The 26,766-nt window shown below is 45.7% G+C and overlaps 1 protein-coding gene across 1 annotated transcript in view; it reads left to right on the top strand.

Moving 5' to 3' along the window:
- Nucleotides 1-2,836: 2,836 nt before the first annotated feature.
- The window catches only part of NUFIP2 (nuclear FMR1 interacting protein 2), a 44,569-nt gene continuing 20,639 nt past the window's right edge, over nt 2,837-26,766 (top strand). Inside the window, exons 1-3 of the mRNA XM_033922203.1 lie at nt 2,837-3,045; nt 7,978-9,696; nt 23,824-23,856. Coding sequence (XP_033778094.1) covers nt 2,868-3,045; nt 7,978-9,696; nt 23,824-23,856 — 1,930 coding nt within the window. The 5' untranslated portion in view covers nt 2,837-2,867. The remainder of the gene's footprint in view (nt 3,046-7,977; nt 9,697-23,823; nt 23,857-26,766) is intronic.

Genomic DNA, 26,766 nt, shown 5'->3' with positions numbered 1-26,766 from the left:
TTCATGTCAATTAAGTGATCCATCTCCCAATCTTTTCAGACCAGAAGAGCTTGAAGGCCTTGTTGAAACTTGATAAGTTAGGGTTCTGTTGTATTATCTGGAAGCTACAAACTACTTATGAATATGACAGATTATTGTATTGTCCTAGGGGTAGTATAAGTGGAAAGCTGCTTTTTCCATAACATGATCGATTAAGGTTATAATTGAGGAATCTGCAGGCTCAGTCTACTCAGGCTCAAACGACTTTCTTCTTATCTAAGATTTAAAGCTCAATTAAAAGTGCACTATTTTTCTCAAGTGTTTGGTACATAGTTGTTTCCTTTTCATGATAAAATTTATTCTTGATTGACATCTATTCTCCCAATTTCCCTATGTTCCTTCCCTTCCTTCCTTTACCCTTTGATATTATTGTAATGTTTCCTTCTTAGTTTTCCATATGTTTCTGTTATGTCATGTTTATTGTTGACTGATTTTTGTTGGGTATTTTTTTTACCCCTTTTCTGCAAATATTTTAATTGTATACTGCTTAGATTTTAACTTTGTTTTACAGTATATTGTCAGTATATCAAATAAACTGAATTGAACTCCAGAAGACACGTATAAGTTGGCAATATAGTCTTTGTTGCATTTCTTTGTGAACCACTACAAGATTGATGAGCTTACCAAGGGAAATGCAGCCTTTGGCAGAGCAGTGTTTCAGGAGGTCTTGTCTTCCTCTTCCTGGTATAGCAGTGTCTAGCAAACTGTATGAGCTGTGACACACTAGGCCGTGGCTCGAGGGTACCCAGAAGTGCACGTGTGATGTCATCACTTCAACATCTGCGCATGTGCGGAGGCTTTCCAGATGGGGCCCTGAGCGCCAGTGAGGGGTGCTGAAAAAGAAGTGTGGAGAGGAGAGATGCCAGGGAGGCGAGGCATTGCTGGCAGCTGACTGCCTACAGGATGTGCCTCTCACCACCAGAGGCACTGTCCTATAGACTGTCAGGTGGGGCTGGCGCCTCTCTTCCTCCCCGGCATCTCGTGGAACAGTTTGCGATACACTGCAATATAGTATTCTTTTGGTACATCTCATTTGTCTGGATCAGAAGTTCCCAATCCAGTCCTTAGGCCACACTTAACTAGTCAGGTTTTCAGGTGCCCACAATAAATATGCATGAGATAGATTTGCATAGCATGGAGGCAGTGCATATTCATTGTGGGTATCCCAAAACCCTGACTGGCTAGGTATGTCCTAAGGAATGGATTGAGAACCCCTGTCTGGACTGGTCTAGCAGAATGATAAGGAAGAGTGAAATTTATTTATGCCCTTTCATTTCCTTTTCTTGAATTCTGCGAGACAACCCCCCTCCCAACTAGTATCTATCCTGAAAGATTATGAGACCAAGGTTAATTTTAAGATTTGCCTGCTCTGTTCCTGTGTTTCATATATAGTGATTTGTTGAAATATGCTACAGTGGCTCCCAATGGGGTGCCAAGTAAGTTTAGTAAGTTCCCTGTTCTGCTTTGGAATTGGCATACTGGAGAGTTGCAGGCTGCATAAGCCCTTATACTAGTGATGTAATTGAAAGAGTTCAGCATCTTTACCACCATCAGCTGGTAGGGTGTTGCAAATCATTGATTTAGAGTGGTCTAGCAGGAATCTAGGGAAGAAAATTAACATGTATGAATATAGTTTACATTTCAGAAGCCCAGTCATTGGTTTCTATGTACTCTATTATATGGCCAGGCTGTGGGCAGGTACAGCTCAGCCAAAATATTTGACTTAGTGAATCTACGTTATATATAAATAACTATAAAAAATGGGGTCTGACCCTTGACCACATTATAGATGGTCCCACATTATATTAGGTTTGTAGTGTATAGATTTTAACTGAGAGATCCATGAGAAGCCCTTTAATGTACCTTGCAGGAATGCAGCTAAAGATGTAAGAAAACAGAATGACATACCCATAGACAAGAACAGGTAGTAAATTGCATCAAATCTGTCCATCTACCTTTCCTAGTTGATCTCTTGACTTTTATTTACAGTATTTGGCTATAGTGCACACCTTTTTTCAGTAGCAACTGAAGGTGAGTTACATGCATACTTTACCCTCCTTTACGGTTATTAGCGGTATATAAAAATTAAATTTCTATCTTGTGCTTTCTTGAAGCCTACCATAAAGAAGAAGGAAGACTTCTAGATTAACTTAGCTTCTCCAAGCGTTGTAACTGTAGCACATAGCCTATTTAATCTCCAACTTTAGCAATTAGGAGCTTATATTGATATATATGATAGCTATTATTTCCAGCCTGCCACAGTTTTTCTCATTTAATTCTGCTGTTTTGAGTATCAGCCAAAATAAATATAACTACTCCTTCCTGAGAAGAAATCACCTCTGTGGGCAGGTACAGTGCCAACCCCATTCAATGTTAAATGTTTTAATGAAACCCCACACTGTACCCTTGAATCCAGTGGCGAAAAGGAGTGCCAAGTCAGAGGGCTTCCCGTAACCTCTCTAAAGGGAACAAGTGAGAAAATGGCAAGCTTTTTCTCCCGTTGCTGAAGCCAAGCTCTGCTTTGACTGCACCCGGGTGAGTTTTCGGGGTCTGTCGGGATGGTCGAGAGCATGACGGCTAGAAGGGGCCGAGCCCTCGCCGCAATAATGAGGGCCGGCAGTAGCGGAAAGTTTAGTGGTGTCGTAGGCAGTGACTGCATGGAGAGGGAGGATGGGGGCGGGCAGGAGCCATCTTGCTGACGTTGGAGGCCCGGCCCTTGAGGTTGCGGAGGGGAGCTGCGCTGCGGGCGGGGCACGGGGTGGGGGAGAAGCGGCCCCGAGCCGTGCAGTCTATGCCCCGGAACCCGCCGGCTCGGAGCGTGGCCGTCCATGGAGGAGCAGCAGCCCGGCCAGGCCCAACACTACTGCTTCTACCGGTCCTCGCCGCCCAGCCCTCAGCAGCATGGAGCCCAGAGTGGCAGCAGCACCGCCAGAGCCCAGCCCAAGCCGCTGAAACATGAGCAGCCGCACGGCCTCCAGCATCAGGAAACGCACCCGAAGAAAGCAGGTCTGGGCCTTGAGGGGGGGAAAACCGGAGGAGGAACGATACGGGGAGCGGAAGCGAGGGCGGATGAGAAATTGAGCCGGAGGGGAAGGGGGGGGGAACGGAACACCAGGGAAGAAGAGCTGAGGGAGGGGAGCTTGGACTCGGTGGCGGGAGGCTGCAGGGACCCGCTGTGGGCGGTACTACTGGCAGAAGAGCCGGCCTGTGCACTGTTGCCGGCTCCACTGGAATGTTCTGGCCCTGCCAGGCCGTTTCCTGTCCGCCATGTTGGAAGCGGATTCCTGTCAGAGACCGGGAGAGAGGGGGAGGGGGGCGGGAAGGGAGGCCCGGCCGCCTCGATCGGGGAGGGGGGCTGTGGGAGAGCCTTTGGGACCAGCTGGTGGATGAGGAGAGAAACGGAGGCCTGGCTGACTACTAGACTTGGCTGTGCATATGCTTTCTTCGGGGGGGGGGGGGGGGGGGAGACTAGGACTTATCCGGGACAAGAGTAGATCAAGGAGATGGAGGGCGAGGGTGTAGTAGGGGGGTTCTTAGAGGGCTGGAGAAATGGGGGAAGTTAAGGAGAGAGGTGGGAATTTGAATTAACATCGGGGAGGAGGCAAAGGGGAAAAGTCCAGGAAATCAGAAAGTCCGGGGTAGGAGGGAAGGAAGGAGAGAGTCCGGTTAGTTCCTCGGCCAGGAGGAGGGAAGTAGATAAGTGGAGTTGTATCGGGATTGGAAAGGGAAGGAGGAAGGCCTGCTTTGAGAATTGTGGAGGTAACGGGGAGGTGCAAAGACCAAGCTTATTCTTTCTCTAGTTCTCCATTTTAACAACTTGTTTTATTGCGTTTCAAGAGATTTTGTCTGTCTCACTGTATCCCCATGCCCTATTCTAGAGACATTTTAGTCATTCTGAGATTTAAACAAAACACTAAATGATTTTAAAACTTTGTTTTGTGCCTGTTTTTCCTAAAATGGTACACAAGGAAGAGCCAGACCTGGAATTTTGCTTATTTGTTGCAGTCAAATAGCGATTGAGGGCTGGTTTCTTCCTGGTTTCTGTTATAAGAGGAAATTTCTAGGTAGGGGTTTTTTTTTTTTTTAATACTATTGGGAGAAAATACTCAGTTGCCTAGTAGGAAATGCAATAAAATATCTAATTTGAGAATAACTCTGGGCAATGTCTCCAGGTGGGTTAGTGTTGCACATACCAAGACTGTAATTAAATGTGGGTTTGGTGGAGACCTTTACTATTGTTAACAGCCATTTTTTTAAAAAATAATCGTTTTATGAATCTAGAATTCATTTGTCAGGTTAATCCCAATTATGTGACCATTTTATAAGGAAACATCAGTTTCCTGGAGAAGCTGTAGGTACAAATTATGAAACCAGTAAAAATAACGTTTTTTTGCTATCTTTTCTAAAACTAGAGTTTTTACCTTGTACCAGTAAGTGTGATTTTTGTTTATATAGAGAAGTTTTATATTTGAATAAAAATAAGAAATTTCAGTGTTTTCTTATTTAAATTTGCCACCAATTATCACAAGAAGTTAGCTCTTGGGGCTCATTATTTAATTTGGAACAATAGTGTAATTGGAGGTACAGTTTGGAATGGGAAACATTACAGGCTTTTTTTTCCCTCTTAAGTGTTATATGGAAAAAGCCTGAGTCAGGCCTTATGTTTTTCTGTCTACATATGTACTTTTTCTGTCTGTGCTGACTTGCCCACTGGTTATAGAATTAGCAGGGAAGTGTCATATTTGGCATCATATTCTTTACTAGCCAGTCAAACATATTACTACAAAATACTGGTCAAAATGTTTGTAAATTCTACAATTAATATCTCAAATATAGATAGTTTTAAAATTGTTTTTAATACACTGCTGTAAAAGTATGGTTGTATTGATTTTCAGTTGCAGTAAAACAATTTTGAGTCATGGAAATGATCCTTTCACATGGAAAGAGGCTACTTAAAATTCAGAGCTCCTCTTAATCTAGTGTTTTGCCTTATCTTTTGTGTCAGGGCAATGTAGATATGAGCTATTGTATTGGTTTCTGTTGTGGCTCTCTTTGGTTGGCATTAGGGTTTCTTCCCTTGCCATTGGTATTTACTGATATATTATGCTATAAACTGCTTTTCTTCTGTGGTATGAAAAGTAGTCTATTGACTATAATAAAGCTTAAACCCAATCTTTACTAGTTATCAAGTGAACCAGTTTTTTGTGTGGGGAGGTGGGGGTTGAGAAAAACCTTCAGTATGAAAGCCAAAATCCTTGCCAGAGTAAGCAACTAACACAATGGGCAAAGGGGTTGCTCCCTCTCCAATGACAAGCTGGCCAGATGTCCCCTTGCATAAATTATCTATAATACCTTAAATAATCCACTCATAGACCTCAGCGGTGCTACTGTGTGTATAATGTTTTTCACACACAGATAAAAACACCAACCTCTTCATCGGTCTGTTTCTTTATTTTTTTATCTGTTATATTTTTTTATCTTTAAATATTCTTAAGTGCTTATTAGTGCATTCTAAGATTTAAATTAATTATCATTTTTGTAAACACGGCTAGGGGTACATATTCTGATATAGGAAGGAACTTAAATTAAGTATTTAGAAAGTTTGAAGCCCTTGCAATGATGCCATTAGCCTGATTGAGTAACTGAAACAGTGTCCTCTTCATATTTTTCCATTCATTAAACCTGCCTCCCTATCCCCTAGATCATCTCCTTACCCTCCCTCCCATTGTACACCTTGTCCCAAAATTCTCTTGTACATGATGTTTCCAAAATACACCGCAGTAAGATTACTCTCGTCGTTCAAAATTCGATCATGTGACACCTTTTAAAAAGCTGAGCCCAGTTCCTACCGCATTCCTTTTAAATACAATATTCTTATCAGATATTGACAAGTGGTCTTCCCTCTTTTTTGTTTAGTCTTTTAGTTCATTACACTCCTCAAAGAGCTCTCCAATCCTCACAACAGTTGTTAATTGTTCCATCTTTCAGGCAACTGTTCCTCGGTGTTCAAAGAAATTCTTCCTTCTCAGTTATGGCACATATACTGTGGAACCCCTTACCTTACTACCTTCGTACCGAGAGCTCGTTTTTTAAATTTAAGGCTCAATTAAAGGCATATTATTTTTCTCAGGCATTCAATATAGTTCAGGTATAAAAAAAATTAAATTGTGATTATCATTTTTATCCTATACCTTATGGGTTTACTCCTTTTCCTTTTTCCTATACTCCAGAATTTATTGTAACCAGTCCATTCTTCTTTTCCTCATGTTCCTGTAAATGACTGCGGAGTTTGTATTTGTGTATGGTTTGTGTTTCTCCCTCCCCCTCTCTTTTTTATGATAAGCTAGCTATCCTCTTCTTAACCTCTAATTTCTTATGTCCTTCCCTTATTCATTGAATTACATGTAAACCGTGTGGAGCTCTATCTTTATGGAGATGATGCAGTATACAAACTTAAGGTTTAGTTTACTTTATATTGTAAATCACTTAGATTTTAACCCTGGTTTTATATTTGCGGTATATCAGATAAATTGAATTTGAACTTAATTATTCATCCCTGTGCCAGGTATATATGCCTGCCATTCTTATGAGATGGACTTCATCACCTCACTCCAGTTTTATCTTGTTGACAGCGCTGCCTCTGTTCTGTTTTCTTTAGTACCGTGTTGCTTTCAGTGAGTTTAAATCCCATGGTACTTGCACTTCTTGCTGCTCCCTTCTCCATCTCTTGTGGCCCTCACTTTCATTACCTTCTGTGGGAGATGGTAAGATGGTAAAGAGTGAGAAAGTGAATCATTCCCACAGCCCCTTCCCCAGCCCTCTATGCAGAGCCTCTTCATCTGTAATGCTCAAAGGTAAACCATAAGGCGTCGGAGGCACCAGTACATTTTTACACCATGGTGAGCTTTGGAAAGGCAATGTGAATAATAAGAAAAGGTGTTTTAAAAAAAAAAACTTGCCTATCATTTTCTTCAGGTGATATTCAACCATGAAAGTTTAAAGTAGATAGGATCAACCATTCAAATTGTAAGAGAACATATAAACAGATGCATACTTCACAAATATATTTTCTTAAAAAAAGACCCATCTGTTGACCTGAAGACATTTGCTTACTTGGTTTTCCTTACTTTTCAGAGCTTACACTAAAGGGAGGAAGGCAATCAGCTAGCCACTGGCTGATCAGTATTGATAGCCTTCCAAGGTACTTATGCAATTTTGCAGTTACCGGACAGGGTCTGACTCATTACAGTAAACAATAAAATCTTATGATGATTAATGTGTATACAAAACTCAAAGAAACACTTGTTTTTACTAATATTTTAAAACCAAAGTACGTGTTGGGTCCCTTTCTCCAGTATGTATGTTTTTAACCTACATCTTTGGTTTTTAAACCCCTCTTCTATATGAAGTAAGGAAATTAAAAAAATGAAAGGGTGATGTGTTTTCCAGAGGGACTTTGGTTCAGTTCCAAATCAGGTCTTCTGTATCCCAGTTTGGCTTGGAGGTGTTCTAATGACTTCATTCACAAACACTGAGGCAAGGGTATGGTTAAGGCAGTGGGAGTAGCAGTAATCGTAGAAGTGCAATATCAGTGGCTGAATCAACCATGATTAGAGTGGGGTGTTTGGGGTTTGTTTTTTTTCCCAAAAGAGCCCTGATACATTACTTAAGCCTCAGTACTATCAAAGCATCCACTAGAGTAAGAACAGTGAGGGAAAGGCAGATCTCTTAAAATAGAAAAAAAATCAATGCTTATGGGGAGAGGTATGAAGATTGTGTTTTCTTAATATGGGAATTTGTGCTCATTTACCCACAGTTGATGAATCTGAGTGGGACAGACTGAATGGGTCAATTTAGTTTTTATCTGCTGGGTTTTACAGTTTCTGTTGCACTAGCTATGTGTAATATGTATGGTTAATTCCTTTTTTGTATCTCTAGGTTATGGAAGCCTGAATGGTAATGCAGGAGAAAGAGAGAACTTGCTGAAGAACTTGGGCTGTGATGAAACAACAAACCTTACCTCCTCTTCCAAGATACCTAATGGCAGCCAGCAGCTGCTAGACACTAATTCTTCTCCTAAGCAGACTGTAAAAGTCAGCACTTTTGGAAAAGTAGGAAACAAAGCCAAGAGTTTCATTCCGAAAAATAGTGTGGACAAAAGGAATGACAAATCTTATGAAAGTAATCTTAAAGACAATAGATCTACAGACAGAAATGAGACAGTATCAATTGTTAATGGTGGTGTATCGACTAATTCTTGCTATATCACTAATGGTTATGTTAGCAAAGCTATAGACAATGATGGTAGTGGATCTGAGAGTGGATATACCATACCGAAGAAACGGAAAGCAAGGCGCAACAGTGCCAAGGGTTGTGAAAACTTGAACTTGGTTCCAGAAAATATAATGCAGCCAGAGGTGAATGTCCCATCCTTAAAACAGGACTCAGAGAATTTCAAGACTGAGTACCTTGCTGAGCAAAAAGGGAATCGTGTTGATTCTCTGAAGGTGGTTTGGAAATATGAAGCTGGGCCTGGAGGAGCTGGCCGTGGGAAAGCTATGACTGGAGATATACAGAGGAAAAATTCAGATGCCAAACCTGCCATCAACAAAAAATTTGATGATCGACCCAAAGGAAAACATGCTCAAGCAACTACTTCTAAAGAGGACTCATGGACATTATTTAAGCCGCCTCCAGTTTTTCCAGTGGACAATAGCAGTGCTAAAATTGTTCCTAAAATAAGTTATGCAAGCAAAGTTAAAGAGAACCTCAACAAAGCAGCTCAGAACTCGCCTGTGTCATCTTCATTGTCATTTACTGGAGATACTACAGGGCAACAGCCAGGTCGCCTGGCACAAGTCCCTATGTCTGCTATGAAATCTGTTACTTCAGCTAACTTTTCTAATGGACCGATTTTAGCAGGGTCTGATGGAAAAGTATATCCTGCAGGGACCCAGCCACTGCTTACAACCTGTGCTAATACTATAACAGCCACATCTGTGAAGGCTGAGGGAGCCACCCAGGACCCAAGTACAGCTGCCACAGCTGTCGATCAAAAGAAGTCTAGCCTTTTTATGTACCCTTCAAATATGCAATCTGTACTTTTGGGCACTACACAGGTAGATCTGCCATGTCAGACAAACCAGCAGAGCCTGGGGGATATCTTCCAGAATCAGTGGGGGCTGTCATTTATAAATGAGCCTAGTGCTGGCCCAGACACTGTTGTTGGAAAATTGGTGGATAGTAAAATGATGGAAGTGACATTTCAAGGGGGATATGCTGCCACTTTGGTTTCACAGGGTGCTGAAATAATTCCCTCAGGAACAGAGTGCCCATTGTTCCCCAAAGCTTATGAGTTAGATAAACGGACTAGCGCTCAAGTTCTTAGTGGCATGATTAAACCTGTGTCTGGGTCTGCCAGTGAGGGTAGTGTGTTATCCCTGGAACCACATCATATAGGTGAACTGCAAAAATCAGATGCCAGTAGCCAAGGTGCTTTAGTGTTTCTCTCCAAGGACTATGAGATGGAAACACCTCGAGCCTCTCCTACAAACACTTTATCCTCCGCCAAAGATCAGAGGTTCCAGGGAAGCCTAGAAAGAAATGATAGCTGGGGTTCATTTGACCAGAGAGCTGCTGTTATATATCACACTAAAGGTATCAATTTAATTGATTTTATTTATTATTTTTATTTGGGAAAGTGTAAAAGATGTTGGGGGGGGTCTTTGTTTGTTCTTTTTTTTTTTTTAGGCTTTAGTTCAATATTTGAATTTTATCTACAGTGTTACTCTATTATTTCTAGAAGTTTAGAATCTGTGTTCCCTTTATCAGGTGAGTGGGAAAACCTCAAGGAAGAGCCTGACCGAATTTTGATTTTGGTTTTGGTTATGGTGCTGAAAATGGCCCAAAATCTTTCTTCTGACATGGGGAAAAATTTGGCCCTGTCTCTGCTCTGTCCCCGTGAGCTTGCTCCCCATTTCCACCCTGTCCCCACAAGCTCGATCCCTGCTCCGTCCCCACAAACTGTCTGATCCCATCTGCTCAAGCCTCAAATAGTTATGATTTTATATTGAACTTATTTTATTAAAGTATAAAAAGAAACAATATTCTGTACAATTGTCATTTTATAAACACAAATAATACAGAACAAGGATCAACAAACCCCTGTCTCCCCTTCACAAATATCCCTTCCACTATTGAGAAAACTGAATAAGCCAAATTATTACAGAATGCTACACAGAAAAATCATTCTAATAGAATACCGCAGTCACACGTGACAGGAATAGTGTTAGGGGAGAGTGCAACTAGGGCAACTGCCCCCTGGTCAGAGAGAGCCCTAAGCCAGCTGGAAGCTAAAGAAGCATGGCCTGGGCTTTGTAGTCCCCAGTTATGTCTAATGTAAGCTGTAGCAGGAAACATATTTCAAATCTGATATATTTTAATCACAAATTATTTTTTCTACCTTTTGTTGTCTCATCATTTTATTCTTCAAATCATGTTGGTCTCGGGCGTTGGTCTCTATCTTCTCTTAACTCACTTGCCAGGGTCTCCTGACCATTTGACATTTCTTCTTTCTCCATGATCACCATTCATCTTCTATCTCTGTATGTATTGTTCCCCATGTTCAGCATCTCCTTTCTCTGTCTCCTATACATTGCTTTCTAGTATTTTCCTTACATAGAAACATAGAAATAGACGGCAGATAAGGGCCACGGCCCATCCAGTCTGCCCACCTTAATGTCCCTCCCCTACCTTTGCCCTGTGAATAGATCCCATGTGCCGATCCCATTTGGCCTTAAAATCAGGCATGTTGCTGGCCTCAATCACCTGTAGTGGAAGACTATTCCAGCGATCAACCACCCTTTCAGTGAAAAAGAATTTCCTGGTGTCACCTCGTAGTTTCCCGCCCCTGATTTTCCACGGATGCCTTCTTGTTGTCGTGGGACCCTTGAGAAAGAAGATATCGTCCTCCGCCTCGATGTGGCCCGTAAGATACTTGAACGTCTCGATCATGTCCCCCCTCTCTCTGTGCTCCTCGAGTGAGTATAGCTGTAATTTGTCAAGCCGTTCTTCGTATGGGAGATCCTTGAGTCCCGAGACCATCCAGGTGGCCATTCTCTGCACCGACTCCAGTCTCAGCACATCCTTGCGATAATGCAGCCTCCACAATTGCACACAGTATTCCAGGTGGGGCCTCACCATGGATCTATACAATGGCATAATGACTTACGGCTGACGAAACCCCTGCGTATGCAACCTATGACTTGTCTTGCTTTGGATGAAGCTTGCTCCACTTGATTGGCAGCCTTCATGTCCTCACTGACGATCACCCCTAAGTCGCGTTCTGCTACCGTTCTTGTAAGGATCTCGCCATTAAGGGTATAAGTCTTGCTTGGATTATGGCTGCCCAGGTGCATAACTTTCCATTTTTTGGCATTGAAGCTGAGTTGCCAGGACCTAGACCAGCGCTCCAGTAGGAGTAGGTCGGGCATTGAAACATCATCTATTGTGCATTTGCCCATTACATTACTTAGTTTGGCGTCATCGGCGAATAATGTTATTTTACCCCGAAGCCCTTCTGCCAAGTCCCTTATAAAGATGTTGAATAGGATTGGGCCCAAGACCGAGCCCTGTGGCACTCCACTGATCACCTCCGTCATTTCAGAGGGTGTGCCGTTCATCACCACCCTTTGAAGCCTACCTCCAAGCCAGTTCCCAACCCATTTCGTCAATGTGTCAACTAATCCTATAGAACTCATCTTGCTCAGCAACCTGTGGTGTGGTACGCTATCAAATGCTTTGCTAAAGTCCAGGTACACGATGTCCAGGGACTCCCCAATATCCAGCTTCCCCGTCACCCAGTCAAAGAAGCTGATCAGGTTGGATTGGCATGATCTCCCCTTAGTAAATCCATGTTGTCGGGGATCCCGTAGATTCTCCTCATCCAGGATCTTATCCAATTGGTGTTTGATTAGAGTTTCCATTAGTTTGCTCACTATCGATGTTAGACTCACTGGTCTGTAGTTTGCTGTCTCCATCTTTGAGCCTTTCTTGTGGAGTGGAATGACGTTAGCCGTCCTCCAGTCCAACGGGACGCTGCCTGTACTAAGGGAGAGGTTGAAGAGCGCGGACAGTGGCTCCGCCAAGACATCACTCAGCTCCCTAAGCACCCTGGGGTGTAGGTTGTCCGGCCCCATTTCTTTGTTAACCTTGAGCTTTGACAGCTCACCGTAGACACTGCTGGGCGTAAACTCAAAGTTACTAAACGGGTCAACTGAGCCAACCCTTGTCTGTAGCTGAGGGCCAAGCCCTGGTGCTTCTCGGATGAAGACTGAGCAGAAGTATTCATTTAATAGTTGGGCTTTTTCCAAATCCTTTTCCACATAGTCTCTGTCTGGATTCCTAAGACGTACAATCCCGCCTGAGTTTTTTCTTCTGTCACTGATATACCTGAAGAAGGATTTATCTCCCTTCTGGATGTTCTTTGCCAGAGACTCCTCCATGTGGAATTTAGCCTCCCTGACTGCTGTTTTGACGACTTTTGATTTGGTCAGGTAGTCTGCTCTAGAGTCCTGCTTCCCCGATTGTTTGTAAGAGATGAATGCTTTTTTCTTCTCCTTGATGAGGTCTGAGATCTCCGCAGTAAACCACTGTGGCTTATTGTTCCTTCTCCGTTTACTTACTGATTTAACATAGCGGTTTGTTGCTTCATGTATGGTGGCTTTCAAAGTCGACCACATTTCTTCCACGTTATCGGTTTCTGCTTGGCTTTGTAGCATCTGGTGAATGAAGTCTCCCATTTCTTTGAAGTTTGTGTCCTTGAATTTGAGGACCTTGGTCAGTGTGGTAAATTTATTGAAACCTTTCCTGAGATTGAACCATCTGCCTGCCTTCATCATCTCACAATTCTATGATCCCCTCCTCCTGTGTACAGTATCAGTCCTCTATATCCTATGTCCAGCATCTTCCTTTTGCATTCTTATTCTCCCCCATGACTAGCCATTTTCTCTCTGTGTCCATATACCACCCACATGCAACATTCCCCTTAATGTTGTTTGTTCCTATGTTCCCATCCATTTCCACTATCTCCCCTTTTTTTGTATATCTCCCTGTGTCCAGCTTCTCCCCTCTCACTCCCTTACACCAATGTGTATCTCGCACTCTTTCTTTTCTCCCTGCTTCCTCTATGTTCAATATTTCACTCATTCTTCCTTCATTCCATTGGTTCAGCTTTTCTCTTTCCCTTTCCTTCTCTCTCTTCCTCCCTGCAGGTCATGCATCTCTCTTCCTTCCCATGGGTCCAACACCTCTATCCCTTCTGCACCCAGGTGTGGGTCTGGCACCTCTCCCCTCTAGATCCACTCCACCCACCACATGGGCCCAGCACGTGTCTCCTTCTCTCCCCCCCATCCCCAGACCAGATCCAGCAACTGTCTCCCTTTCCTTTAGCTTTAGCCGGTCCAGCAGCCCAAGCAACTCCCTACCCACTTTGTGCCAGTTCAGCAGCCTTCCTCCCTCCCTCCCTATCGTGGGTCCAACAGCCCCCTCCTCGCACCCTCCCTCGCGCCTGATTGCGGGTGGCAAAATCCCCCAACAAAACAACAAACCTGCGACTCTCTTAGGTTGGCTAAACTGGAAGTTACATTGGAAGGAGGGATTCTGCGTGCAGGAAGCTTTTAAGAGGTTGGTAGGCCCACCCCGAAAAGTGCAAAGGGGCCGACCCAGGAGAGTCACAGGTTTGTTGTTATCCCAGGACAAGCAGGCATGATATTCTCACATGTGGGTGACGTCATCTACGGAGCCCCGATGCGGAAGCATTTTCAAGCAAACTTTATTGAAGATTTAAGTTTGCTCTGCTGCTCCACGCATGCGTGCCTTCCTGCTCCACTAGGGGGTGCATCCCCTCGTGGTCTCCAGTTCAAAATTTTCCGCTGAGCCTAGAAGTCATGTTTTTTTCTGGCTCTGCCCCAACTGCCTTCTAGCACCGCGATTTTCTTGTTTTTCATCGTTTAAGTCGCTGTGCGCGAAATTTTTTCTTCTTCAACTTGATTCCTGCTTCGTTTGACCGACCCGGAGGCTTCCGGGTCCCCGTGGCCGCGTGGCTACTCGAGCCGCGGCCACTTTCGATTCTATGTCCCGGCCTTTGACCGGCTTTAAAAAGTGCACCCGGTGCGAGCGGCTGCTTTCCATCACAGACCCGCATCGCCGGTGCATCCTCTGCCTGGGGGCCGCTCATTTTACCGACTCCTGTCCCCAGTGCGCTACTTTCCAGAATCGGGCCCTCTGTCGAAGGAAAGCCCGCATGGCGGATCTTTTCGCCCCAGACCAACCCTCTACCTTGGCCTCGAGGTCGGCCCCGGCCTCGGCCCCAGCCCCAGCCTTGACCTCGGCCCCGAATACCTCGGCATCGCCTCGAGACTCGACTCCGAAGTCCTCGGGACAACAGAAAGCCTCGGCTTCGGGTAAGTCCCCTCTTCCCTCTTCAGGTTCTGTACCAGCGAAGAAACCAACCTCGGGGACACTGGCGACGCATGGCGGAAGTCCCATGCTTACAGCCCTGACGAAGCCCTCCAAGCCTTCGGGCCGTGCCTCCACCACACGGGAATACTCTGATACGAGGTCGTCCCCGGTGGAGTGCACCGAGGCAGGGGACATGCCTTCGATGCTGTTCGTGCCCGTCTTCCAGGACTTACTCCGAGCAATGATCTCGTCGGAGCTGTCCGCTGCAATGGCCCATCTACAACCGGCCTCTGCCTCGACCTCGACCCCGCATGTGCCAGACCAACCTGAGCCTTGCGTCGAGCCACCTCGGGGAAAAGTGCGCAAACTTCGCCGCATCTCATCCTCCTCGGACTCCTCGCCGAGGCGCCCGAGGCGCTCTCCCTCCACAGACCGCCACAGGGCAAAACGGCGGGCTAAACCAACAGAAACCTCGAACCACCGTACCTCTAAGAAGGCCCGGGGTTCCCCCACTCTACGAGGCCGTTCACCTACACCTCGTACGGGACCGCTGAAGGTGGCAGAGTTATCACTCTCCAACCCACGCATCCTCCGGAGGTTTCGAGCTTTCACCAAGGGAGTCCGGGTCGAGGTCACCGATTCGACATCGATCGGTACCCCGGCATCGTCTCCGAGGGGCTCCTCGAGACGTCGCAGATCCACGACCCCGGAACACTTTCACAGTACTTCCCCGGTCTCGGAGCTTGGATCGGAACAGGAACTTCGCTACTCGAGGGAAGCCTCCCCTTCCTTCTCCACCCGACGGAGGTCTCGTTCACCGACCCCCCACGGGGCCTCGGGAACATCCCGACCATCCTTCTCACGCTTTGTCCAGGACATGGGCCACGCTTTGAATTTAGACCTCCAGTCCGACTCCAGATACTCTAAAGAGTACCTAGCGGAACTGGATATGCCATCACTACCCAGAGAGTCCCTTCGCTTACCGCCTAACCCGATACTCCAACAGGCTCTCTTCAGGAACCTGGAGACCCCCTATATGGTCACAGCCGTGCCCTCCAAAATGGAGGCCAAGTACCGTACAGTACCCTTTCCGGGATTTGAACAACCACAGCTCTCCCACCAGTCGCTGTTAGTAGAATCCTCCTTAAAAAAGGCTCACCCCTCCCGGGTCTCAGCGGCGGTTCCCCCAGGCCGAGAAGGCCGAACCCTAGACAAGTTCGGCAGGAGACTATATCAAAATGCAATGATGGCCTCTAGGGTGCAAAGCTACACTTTCACCTTCACATCCTACCTCAAACACCTCATTGGACTACTGAGAGCCTTTGAGACTGACCTATTGGCCTCCCGCCAAGGAGCCTTTAGCCTGCTTTTGGAATCCCTCTCCAACCTACGCCTCCATCTATTCCACGCGGCCTATGATGGCTTCGAACTTTCCTCCAGAGAGGCAGCGTTTGCTATCGCCATGCGCCAACTAGCTTGGCTACGCCTGGTCGACATGGACCCCAACTTACAGGACCGGTTGGCTAACCTCCCCTGCGTGGGAAAAGAACTGTTCGATGACACTATCGAGGCGGCTACAAAACGCCTCTCCGAACACGAACGTTCGTTTGCCTCCCTCATCCGACAAAAGCCCAAACCGCCCGCGTCCAGGCCGTATAGGGCCCCTCCGCGCCGCTACCCACAAAAATCCACTCCTGCCTTCTCGTGGCCTCCACCCAGGCGTCCACAAGCCCACCACCGGGCCATGCCCAAGTCCCAACCGCCTGCGACTACCAAACCATCCCCGTCCTTTTGACGGGATACGCGGAAGGGGGCAGGCCCCCTCCGCCATAGTCCCAGGCCTCCTTCCCATCGGGGGTCGCCTCAAAGCCTTTTACCCTCGCTGGGAACAAGTCACGTCGGACGCATGGGTCCTTGGCGTGATCTCATCAGGATACTTTCTCAACTTTCGGACCATTCCTCCGGAAAACCCCCCAAGGAATTGCCCTCCCAACCGGACGCAGCTACCCCTACTCCTCTCCGAAGCTCGAGACTTGCTTCGCCTGAGAGCAGTGGAGGAGGTTCCCCCCGACCAACGGGGGAAGGGCTTCTACTCCCGTTACTTCCTGGTACCGAAAAAAACGGGAGGCTTACGCCCAATACTAGACTTGAGACGCCTCAACAAATTTCTGATACGAGAAAAATTTCGGATGCTTTCCCTACCGACCCTCTACCCCCTGATCGACGAGGGCGACTGGCTTTGCTCCCTCGATCTGAAGGAGGCGTACACACATGTCCCAGTGCACCCCGCTCACCGCAAGTTCTTGCGTTTTCAGGTAGGGGACTGGCACCTACAATACCGTGTCCTCCCCTTCGGCCTAGCTTCGTCACCTCGGGTCTTCACCAAGAGCCTCGTGGTGGTCGCAGCAACCTTACGCCCCCAGGGCCTCCAGGTATTCCCCTACCTGGACGACTGGCTGATCAAAGCCCCGTCCAGGGAAGCGGTTATCTCAGCGACCCAACAGACTATTACCTACCTACAAAGTCTGGGGTTCGAGATAAACTTCCCAAAATCCCAACTACGCCCCTCCCAGTCCCTACAGTTCATCGGGGCCACGCTGGACACGGTTCGCCTCCGTTCATTCCTCCCCCCTCCGCATCTAGAGGCGTTAGTAAGCCTGAGTCGAAGGTTCTCCCTGCTGACCTCGGTATCAGCTCGGCAGATGATGACTCTTCTGGGCCACATGGCCTCCACCGTCCACGTCACACCCTTCGCCCGCCTCCATCTGAGAATTCCTCAATGGACCCTGGCCTCTCAATGGCGTCAAGACCGGGACCCGATCGACCGCCCCGTGACAGTGACGCCTTCTTTGCAACGATCGCTCCGCTGGTGGGCCGACTCTTCAAATCTTTCCAAAGGTTTGCTCTTCCTCGCCCCACCCCACAGCAAGATACTCACCACAGACTCCTCGGAGTACGCTTGGGGAGCCCATCTAGACGGCCTACGCACTCAAGGGATGTGGTCAGCAGAAGACCGTCGCTGCCACATCAACGTGCTAGAGCTTCGGGCCATCTATCTCGCAGCTGTAGCTTTTCAACATCTGCTCCACGACCGAGTGGTTCTCATCCGAACCGACAACCAGGTAGCAATGTACTACGTAAACAAACAAGGGGGAACAGGGTCTTGGTCCCTTTGCCGGGAAGCCCTGCGCCTCTGGAAATGGGCAATCTCCAACAACACCTTCCTTCGAGCGGTGTACATACAAGGAGAACAAAACTGTCTGGCGGACAGACTCAGCCGCCTCCTCCAGCCACACGAGTGGTCACTGCACTCTCAAATCCTACGACAGGTGTTCGAAAAGTGGGGGACGTCTCAAATAGATCTATTGGCATCCCCCCCACAACCACAAGCTGCCTCTCTTCTGCTCCCGGATGTACTCCCCGGACCGGCTCGAGGCCGACGCCTTCCTCCTCGACTGGGAGGGAAGGTTCCTATACGCGTTCCCGCCGTTTCCTCTGATACTGCGGACGCTTGTCCACCTGAAAACAGTACAAACCACCCTGATCCTGATTGCTCCTCGCTGGCCACGCCAGCCTTGGTTTTCCCTTCTACTTCAACTCAGTGTCAGAGATCCACTGCCTCTGCCTCTGTTTCCCTCTCTACTATCACAGGGTCAGGGTTCGCTGTTACATCCCAATCTTCAATCTCTTCATCTGAATGCTTGGTTTCTCTCCCCCTGACTGCTCTCCCCGTGTCTCAATCAGTCAAGGAGATATTAGAGGCCTCTAGAAAGACCTCGACGAGAATCTGCTACTCCCAAAAGTGGACCAGATTCTCAACCTGGTGCTCCTCCCACAGCCAGGACCCGGTGTCGGTCCCCGTCCCTCTGGTCCTTGACTATTTACTTCAATTATCTCATTCCGGCCTAAAGACCAACTCCATTCGAGTACACCTCAGCGCGATTGCGGGCTTTCATCAGCCCCTGGAAGGGAAAGTCCTCTCGCTCCATCCCTTAGTCTCTCGCTTCATGAAGGGCCTTCTGAATGTCCACCCTCCTCTCAAACCCCCCCCCACCCCCGGTGGTTTGGGACCTCAACGTGGTTCTGGCTCAACTAATGAAACCTCCATTTGAGCCCCTAGACAAATGCCATCCAAAATTCCTCACTTGGAAGGTAATTTTCCTGCTTGCGCTCACTTCCGCTCGGCGGGTTAGTGAGTTACAGGCTCTGGTAGCGGATCCACCCTTCACGGTATTCCATCACGACAAGGTGGTACTCCGCACCCATCCTAAGTTCTTGCCTAAAATAGTGTCTGATTTTCACCTCAATCAGTCCATTGTCTTACCTGTGTTTTTTCCCAAGCCCCACTCTCACCCCGGAGAGGTGGCGCTCCATACTCTTGACTGTAAGAGAGCGTTGGCCTTCTACCTCCAACGTACTCAGTCACACCGGAAAGTCCCACAATTGTTTTTGTCCTTCGACTCAAACCGGTTAGGTCACCCAGTCTCCAAGCGCACCTTGTCCAACTGGTTGGCCGATTGCATCTCCTTCTGCTACGCTCAGGCTGGTCTCGCACTGCATGGTCGAGTAACGGGACACAAGGTCCGAGCGATGGCAGCCTCCGTAGCGTTCCTCAGGTCCACACCTATTGAGGAAATCTGCAAGGCTGCCACGTGGTCTTCGGTTCATACCTTCACCTCCCACTACTGTCTGGACTCTCTGTCCAGGAGCGATGGCCGGTTCGGCCAATCGGTTTTACGAAATCTATTTGCTTAAATTGCCAACTTCCCTCCATCCCTTTTCAGTCAGCTTGGAGGTCACCCACATGTGAGAATATCATGCCTGCTTGTCCTTGGATAAAGCACAGTTACTTACCGTAACAGGTGTTATCCAGGGACAGCAGGCATATATTCTCACAACCCGCCCACCTCCCCGAGGTTGGCTTCTTTGCTAATTAAGTGAACTGGAGACCACGAGGGGATGCACCCCCTAGTGGAGCAGGAAGGCACGCATGCGTGGAGCAGCAGAGCAAACTTAAATCTTCAATCAAGTTTGCTTGAAAATGCTTCCGCATCGGGGCTCCGTAGATGACGTCACCCACATGTGAGAATATATGCCTTCTGTCCCTGGATAACACCTGTTACGGTAAGTAACTGTGCTTTTTGGGTTATTTTGTTGCCCACAATCGGAAGGGAGGTTGTAAGGGTTGGGGGCTGTTGGACCCACAATAGGAAGGGAGGGAGGGGGGTTGCTGGACTTGCGAGGGGGGGGGGGGCTGCTGTTGCACCCGTGATCACGAGGGCTGCTGCTGACCGTGAGGCAACTTGCAGCAGATCCTTTACTGTGGGGACAAGGCCATTCACTGCTCCACGGGTTGATGCATAGCCTTGTCCCCGTACCTGCAGCAACCAATCAGTTTCCCTCCCCCCCATTCCTGCAGGCTATCCGTGGGTAACAGTCACCATGCCATTCTCTAATGTGGCTCTGCTCTCAAAATGACTGCCATGACCTCTGGTGTCAGTCTTGTAAGACTGCCACAAAAGATCATGGCAACCATTTAGAGAATAGAGCTGACATGGGCAAGAGCAACTGAAGATCAACTATACCACTAGATCATAAGGGATTGTAAAGTCAGAGAGTGCTTGCTCTTCTTTTTTTGTGTGTATGTATGGGTAATGCAATTATAAGTAATGCAGTTATTTTTTTGCATCGAGGCTTATATGGTAAGAGTGCTCCAAATAAATGCTTTTGATACAAAAGTTTAGCAGGAATTTAAATCTGTAAATTTAGGGTAAGCTTCTTAGGAATTAGACTTTCTGTAGAGATATGAAATCAGCTATTGCTTTGAATGTGGCACAAAGTCTGCCATTGTAAAAGCACCGTGGCTTTCAGTTTAGTTTTCATTAGATGAGGTCCGTGTGTGTGGGGGGCTATTTAGCATGGAGGTAAAATATGGTTTTTCATTATTTAAAAGATTATATATATTTTGGCTTGGATACTATTTAGGTGATTTTAAAGAATTTCCAGGCTCTGTTGGATATGCTGAAAATGCAGCATTTTAATCAGACTTGTGGTATGCAGAAACTAGATTCTGTGAGAAAGGAACCTGCAGTGATTTTTTTTCCCCAAGCACAAGTACTGGGTCCAGCTGATAGTGTTAGGGAAATATTACAATGAAATGAAGTTTATATGTATGTTAGAAAATAATTTGAGAAATGTATTGCTCTTGATTGTAATTTTCAGAGTATATATTCCTTACATTCACTAACATCAGTATGCTTTTTTTGTTATGGATAGTTCATCAGACTAGAATGTCCGCATTGTAGACCCATGACTGGACTCCTTTATTATATTTTAGTAAGAATCTATATCATGCTTGTCCTTTAAACAGAAAATGGGAAATATCTCAATGCTACTTTCTCTTATTGTTCACAGTTTGGATAAGCATAAAAAGCTGGTAATCCTTTTTTTTTTTTTTTTTTTTTGCATGTTCTCATAAAGTTCCTATCTTGGAGGATATTTTAACTACATCAGTATTGACTTGGGTACCTAAACATGCTACACTTGTTGAGAAGTCCTTTTAAAATGCTTGCATTTCTTAGGAATAAATCTCCTGTAGTTTTAGCAGAAGGCTGCAGACTGTAAGCTCTGACAATCCCCAGTGGGCCTCACTGGTTCACATTCTAGAGAATGACGTGGAGCAAATTTGTTCCCGCAGGAAATCAATTTCCCTGTCCCATCCCTGCGAGTTTTGTCGCTATCACTTTCCCTGCCCCATTCCTGTAAGCTGTGCCTTAACCGCACAAGCCTTACACTTAGGATTTTAAAGTGTTTGAGGCTTGTGCAGATTACAGGACAGGAAAAGAACTCGCCAGGACGGGAAAACGAATTCCCACAGGGATGGGGAAAAATTTGTCCCCTTGTCATTCTCTATTACAGTCACACAACCAAACTTTATTTTTTTGTTTTTGGCTGAGTGGATAGATAGTTTTGATGGCAGCTTTTGTTTCAGCCGAAACTGGGGAAAAAAAGTAATTTTGGTTGGCATCTGCCTGAAGGACAAATGATTGTTCTGGATCGTTAGATAATTTACTAAAAGTAGATAAAGTAGTGAGGCCAGATGTGATACATCCTCTGGAAGGGGTATCAAAACTGCAGATCTCAATGACCATAAACCAGTCTTGTTTTCAGGTTATGCCCAATAAATATACATAAAATGTATTTGCTAGTATTGAAGTAATGAATATATATGAGGGAAAGTCTCATGGGACGACTTTTCCCCACGTTTCTTTCAATGTCCATGTGTAAGGGTTGTCCTGAAAACTTGACTAGTCTGCGTCCCTCCAGGATTTCAGTTTGACACTTATGTTGTAAGTTAAGGTTACTGAGGTTCATGGAAGCACCACTGTTGAGCATCATTAACACTTCATTGGAGGCAGGCACAGTCCAAGAATGGATGAAGTTTTATAGCTCTGGTCTCTCATTACAAAAATAGCAGGATGGAGGCTGGGAATTACTAGCTGGTTAGACCATGGTGGCAGGTAGATTTTAATGGACTTTCTGCTAAGTGTAAAGTGATGCATATAGGTAACAAAAATCTCATGCATGAATACAGGATGTCCGGGCAGTACTTGGAGAGACCTCCTAGGAAAGAGACTTGGGAGTTATGATCGACAAGTCAATGAAGCCGTCCATGCAATGTGCAGCGGTGGCGAAAAGGGCGAACAGAATCCTAGGAATGATAAAGAAGGGGATCACGAACAAATCGGAGAAGGTTATCATGCCGCTTTACCGGGCCATGGTGCGCCCTCACCTAGAGTACTGCGTCCAGCACTGGTCGCCGTACATAAAGAAGGAAACGGTACTACTCGAAAGGGTCCAGAGAAGAGCGACTAAGATGGTTAAGGGACTGGAGGAGTTGCCGTACAGTGAAAGATTAGAGAAACTGGGCCTTTCCTCCCTCAAACAGAGGAGATTGAGAGGGGACATGATTGAAACATTCAAGGTATTGAAGGAAATAGACTTAGTAGATAAGGACAGGTTGTTCACCCTCTCCAAGGTAGGGAGAACGAGAGGGCATTCTCTAAAATTGAAAGGGGATAGATTCCGTACGAACATAAGGAAGTTCTTCACCCAGAGAGTGGTAGAAAACTGGAATGTTCTTCTGGAGTCTGTCATAGGGGAAAACACCCTCCAGGGATTCGAGACAAAGTTAGACAAGTTCCTGCTGAACCAGAATGTGCTCAGGTAGGGCTAGTCTCAATTAGGGCACTGATCTTTGATCAGAGGGCCGCCGCGTGAGTGGACTGCTGGGCACGATGGACCACTGGTCTGACCCAGCGGCAGCAATTCTTATGTTCTTAGACAGAGTGAAGGTAGTTATTAGTAGTTATTGGCAGTATAACTGTACTGCTATAATTTTAGCAACATGTTAGTAGTTGTCATTGTTAGCAGCTGTCAGTAGTCACTAGTGGACATGTAGTTTAGGAAGGGGGGGTTTGATGATTTCATTGATTAAAGGAGCATAGTAACTTAAAAAAAGCTTAAGAATTCCTACTTTAAAGGGTTGATATCAAATTTGTGAGGGAGATCCTTTTACCAGCTTGTTTTCTTGAGTTTTGCATGGCATGAACCCAAATTATAAATCAGGTGGTCTATAATTCAATTAATGGGGATCATCTGGTTTTCTATAAGTTTATTTTTAAAGGTTTTTAAGAGGTGGTGTTACATTACTTCTGGTGGTCTGTTAAATTTACAGCTGTCTTGTTGCAACACTTTGCTTATGTACATTTCAAAATTACAAGATTCTGTTATTCAACAAAGTGAATAGCCTTGGTGCATGCATATTACATTCAAAACTAGCTGGACTATGTTTTTAAAAACTATTATAGTTTATTTGAAAATGATTTTATTAGCATATATCAAATATAACAAAATAGCAAGAGAACAAAAGAATTAGACATAGTATTATCCAAACAAGGTCTGTGGTCTGTACTCTTATAACCCCAAACAATTACACAAAATAACAAAAAAAGCTGTTATAGTTTAAATGGGACAGAGCAACCAGAAGAGTGGCATTAAAGAAACAATTTCTGGGAATAAGCAGTCTCTCTTGCATGTAGGCACAATTCTCTACTGTTAACTTTTGATCAGTGACAGTGAATTGGGAAATCAAATACTGTTTTCATCAGTCTGACACTAGCACTTAATCAGGGGTCCAGCATAACCCTACTTGTTGGCTGGCAACTGGCACCATTGCAGCTCTTCACATTGAACCTTAAAACATGATGTAAGGTTTATCAACTCTGAAGCATGGGTTCTTAATTTTTCTTTCTTTTTTTTCAGAAATGGAAGCTATTTGGAACTTGCAAAAGCAAGGTAGGAAAAATCTATTATTGACCTATTCTACACTGTTGGATGCTTATATAAGACCAAGAATCCTATGTTCAGTATATGTTGGTATAACTGCAAAATTTTGAAAAGGCAAAAGATCATATTTGAGCTGATACTTTTACAAAGCCGCGTTAGCGGTTTTATTGAACGCAGCTTTTTAGCACACGCTAAACCCATGCTACGCAGCAAGAACTAATGCCAGCTCAACACTGGCTTTAGCATCTAGTGCGGCCGGCAGTTTAGCGCGCGTTAATCCGCTAACGTAGCTTCGTAAAAGGAGCCTTTAGATTTGGAAGAAAAAAAATTAAATACATTGATTTTTCTCGTCAGAATATTCTAGAGTTGGTCCCTAAATGATTTCACCTGATCTCTTTCAGCTGTTGACAAGATGAATTGTGGAATACAATTTATTAGCCATAATCCTCCTCCTGTATAAAGGTGGTGTCATTTTGACTAAAATATTTCTCCTTGTGAAAATACTATTGTTTGGTTCCTGCATTTTAGTTGTGGTACAAGGTAGAGGCTGGCTGAATTTCAGTTTAGGTTTCAGATTTGGTACCAAAACTGACCCAAAATTTGGGTTCAGGTTTTTGCTGAAAATGCCAATGTATTTTTGACTGAAACCCCTCCCCCCCAACTGCATCAGCCCTCTCCTTGGCCTTCCTTTTCTTGCTCCTATGCATGCCTGGCTTAGAAATTTCTTTCAGGACTTCCAGCTAGTGGGGATGCTCCTGAACCCCCTACCTACCAAAGAAAAGGAAAGCCTGGAGGGGGCCTCTGAGGAGGGGAGCTTCTGCCGAGTTTGGGTGGAGGAAGGCAATTTCATTTTCAGCCAAAACTAAGCTGACAGTTTGTTTGCAGATTTTGGTTTCAGTATAAACTGACGATCTTGGTTTTGGTCAGGCTCTAGTATAAAGTATAGTTTAATTTCAAGATAATACTTAAAATGAAAGATCTTTGTCCCCTATGAAAAGGTATTCTCTCAGGGTAATTGACACTTGTTGCATTTATGGAAATTCTCAGTTTCCTTAGTTATATGTATAATTTTGGAGAATTTATGAGGGGGCAGGTGAGAGAGGTTGCCCTGCTGAAGGCTTTTGATTCCTGAGATTCTGGATCTTTTGCAAGACAGTCTGGAGAAAAGCCTTGGTTCTAGCTTCCTTGAAAGTGCAGGTTGCAGCCTTAGTATCCTTCAGTGGCATGGTTAAAGGGAGGATCTTGGGGATGCATCAGGATGTAATCTGGTTTTTGAAGGGGACATAAGAACATAAGAATAGACTTACTGGGTTAGACCAATGGTCCATCAAGCCAGTACCTGGTCAAAACCCAAGGAGTAGAAACATTCCATGCTACCAATCCTGGGCAAACAGTGGCTTCCCCCATGTCTTTCTCAATAACAGACTAAGGACTTTTCCTCCAGGAAATTGCCCAAACCTTTCTTAAAACCAACTGGTTAAGGGGCTGGAGGAGTTGTCGTACAGCAAGAGATTAGAGAAACTGGGCCTCTTCTCCCTTGAAAAGAAGAGACTGAGAGGGGACATGATTGAAAAGTTCAAGATAATGAAGGGAATAGACTTAGTAGATAAAGACAGGTTGTTCACCCTCTCCAAGGTAGGGAGAACAAGAGGGCACTCTCTAAAGTTAAAAGGGGATAGATTCCGTACAAACGTAAGGAAGTTCTTTTTCACCCAGAGAGTGGTGAAAAACTGGAACGCTCTTCCGGAGGCTGTTGTAGGGAAAAAACCCCTCCAGGGATTCAAGACAAGGTTAGACGAGTTCCTACTGAACTGGAGCGTACGCAGGTAGGGCTGGTCTTGGTTGGGGCACTGGTCTTTGACCTAGGGGCTGCCGCAGGAGCGGACTGCTGGGCACAATGGACCACTGGTCTGACCCAGCAGTGGCAATTCTTATGTTGTTATGTTCTTATGTTAACTATGCTATCTACTCTTATTACAACCTCTGGCAATGCATTCCAGAGCTTAACTATTCTCTGAATGAAAAAATATTTCCTCCTATTTGTTTTAAAAGTATTTCCCTATAACTTCATCGAGTGTCCGTCCCCTAGTCTTTGTAATTTTTGACGGAGTGAAAAATCGATCCACTTGTACTCTACTCTACTCAGGATTTTGTAGACTTCAAGCAAATCTCCATCTCTTTTCCAAGCTGAAGAGCCCTAAAATTTTTAGTTTTTCCTCATACAAGAGGAGTTCATCCCCTTTATCATCTTAGTCGCTCTTCTTTGAATCTTTTCTGGTACCGCTATATCTTTCTTGAGATAAGCAGACCAGAATTGAATGCAGTACTCCAGATTAGGTTGCACCACGGAGTGATAGAGGAGCATTATAACAATTTTGTCCCCAAGATGGCTGCGGTACAGACGTGCTGAGAAGTATGCACCTGAATCGCTCTGTCCCGACTTTTTTCTTCTTATTCTGATGGCTCTTGTAGCCCAATTCTACCAATGCCGAAACGCAGAGGCAGGAGAGCTGCTGGCGTCTTACGGCTCTCTGAAATGCTGACTTGCGGCAACATTGAGGACTTGTTGCGGCGGATGCAGGGAGCTGTAATCCTGACGTCGGTAGTTGACCTGCTGAGGGCGCCTGGTTATGGCGAGACCGGAGCTGCATCTCTTGAGCTGGATACCACGCTCATCCCCGATGTTGGAGCTCCACCTCCGCAACCTCGGATCACCAGCTCTCCCAGGGGCGAGGAAACCCCTGAGATGGGGGAGGTTCTTTCCCCAGAGGCGGCCAGTGAGATTCTGGAGAGTGTGGAGACAGAGCTCCCAGTTCAAGGAGCAACTGTAGGAGATTCCGGGACTAAAACAGCAACGGGAGGTGAAGAAAACCAGCCAGAGCAAAGCCAAGAACTTTCTTCAGAGGGTGAGCATTTTTT

Source organism: Geotrypetes seraphini, chromosome 15, assembly GCF_902459505.1.
Source record: "Geotrypetes seraphini chromosome 15, aGeoSer1.1, whole genome shotgun sequence".
Lineage (NCBI taxonomy): Eukaryota > Metazoa > Chordata > Amphibia > Gymnophiona > Dermophiidae > Geotrypetes > Geotrypetes seraphini.
This window is presented reverse-complemented; position numbering and strand designations above follow the sequence as displayed.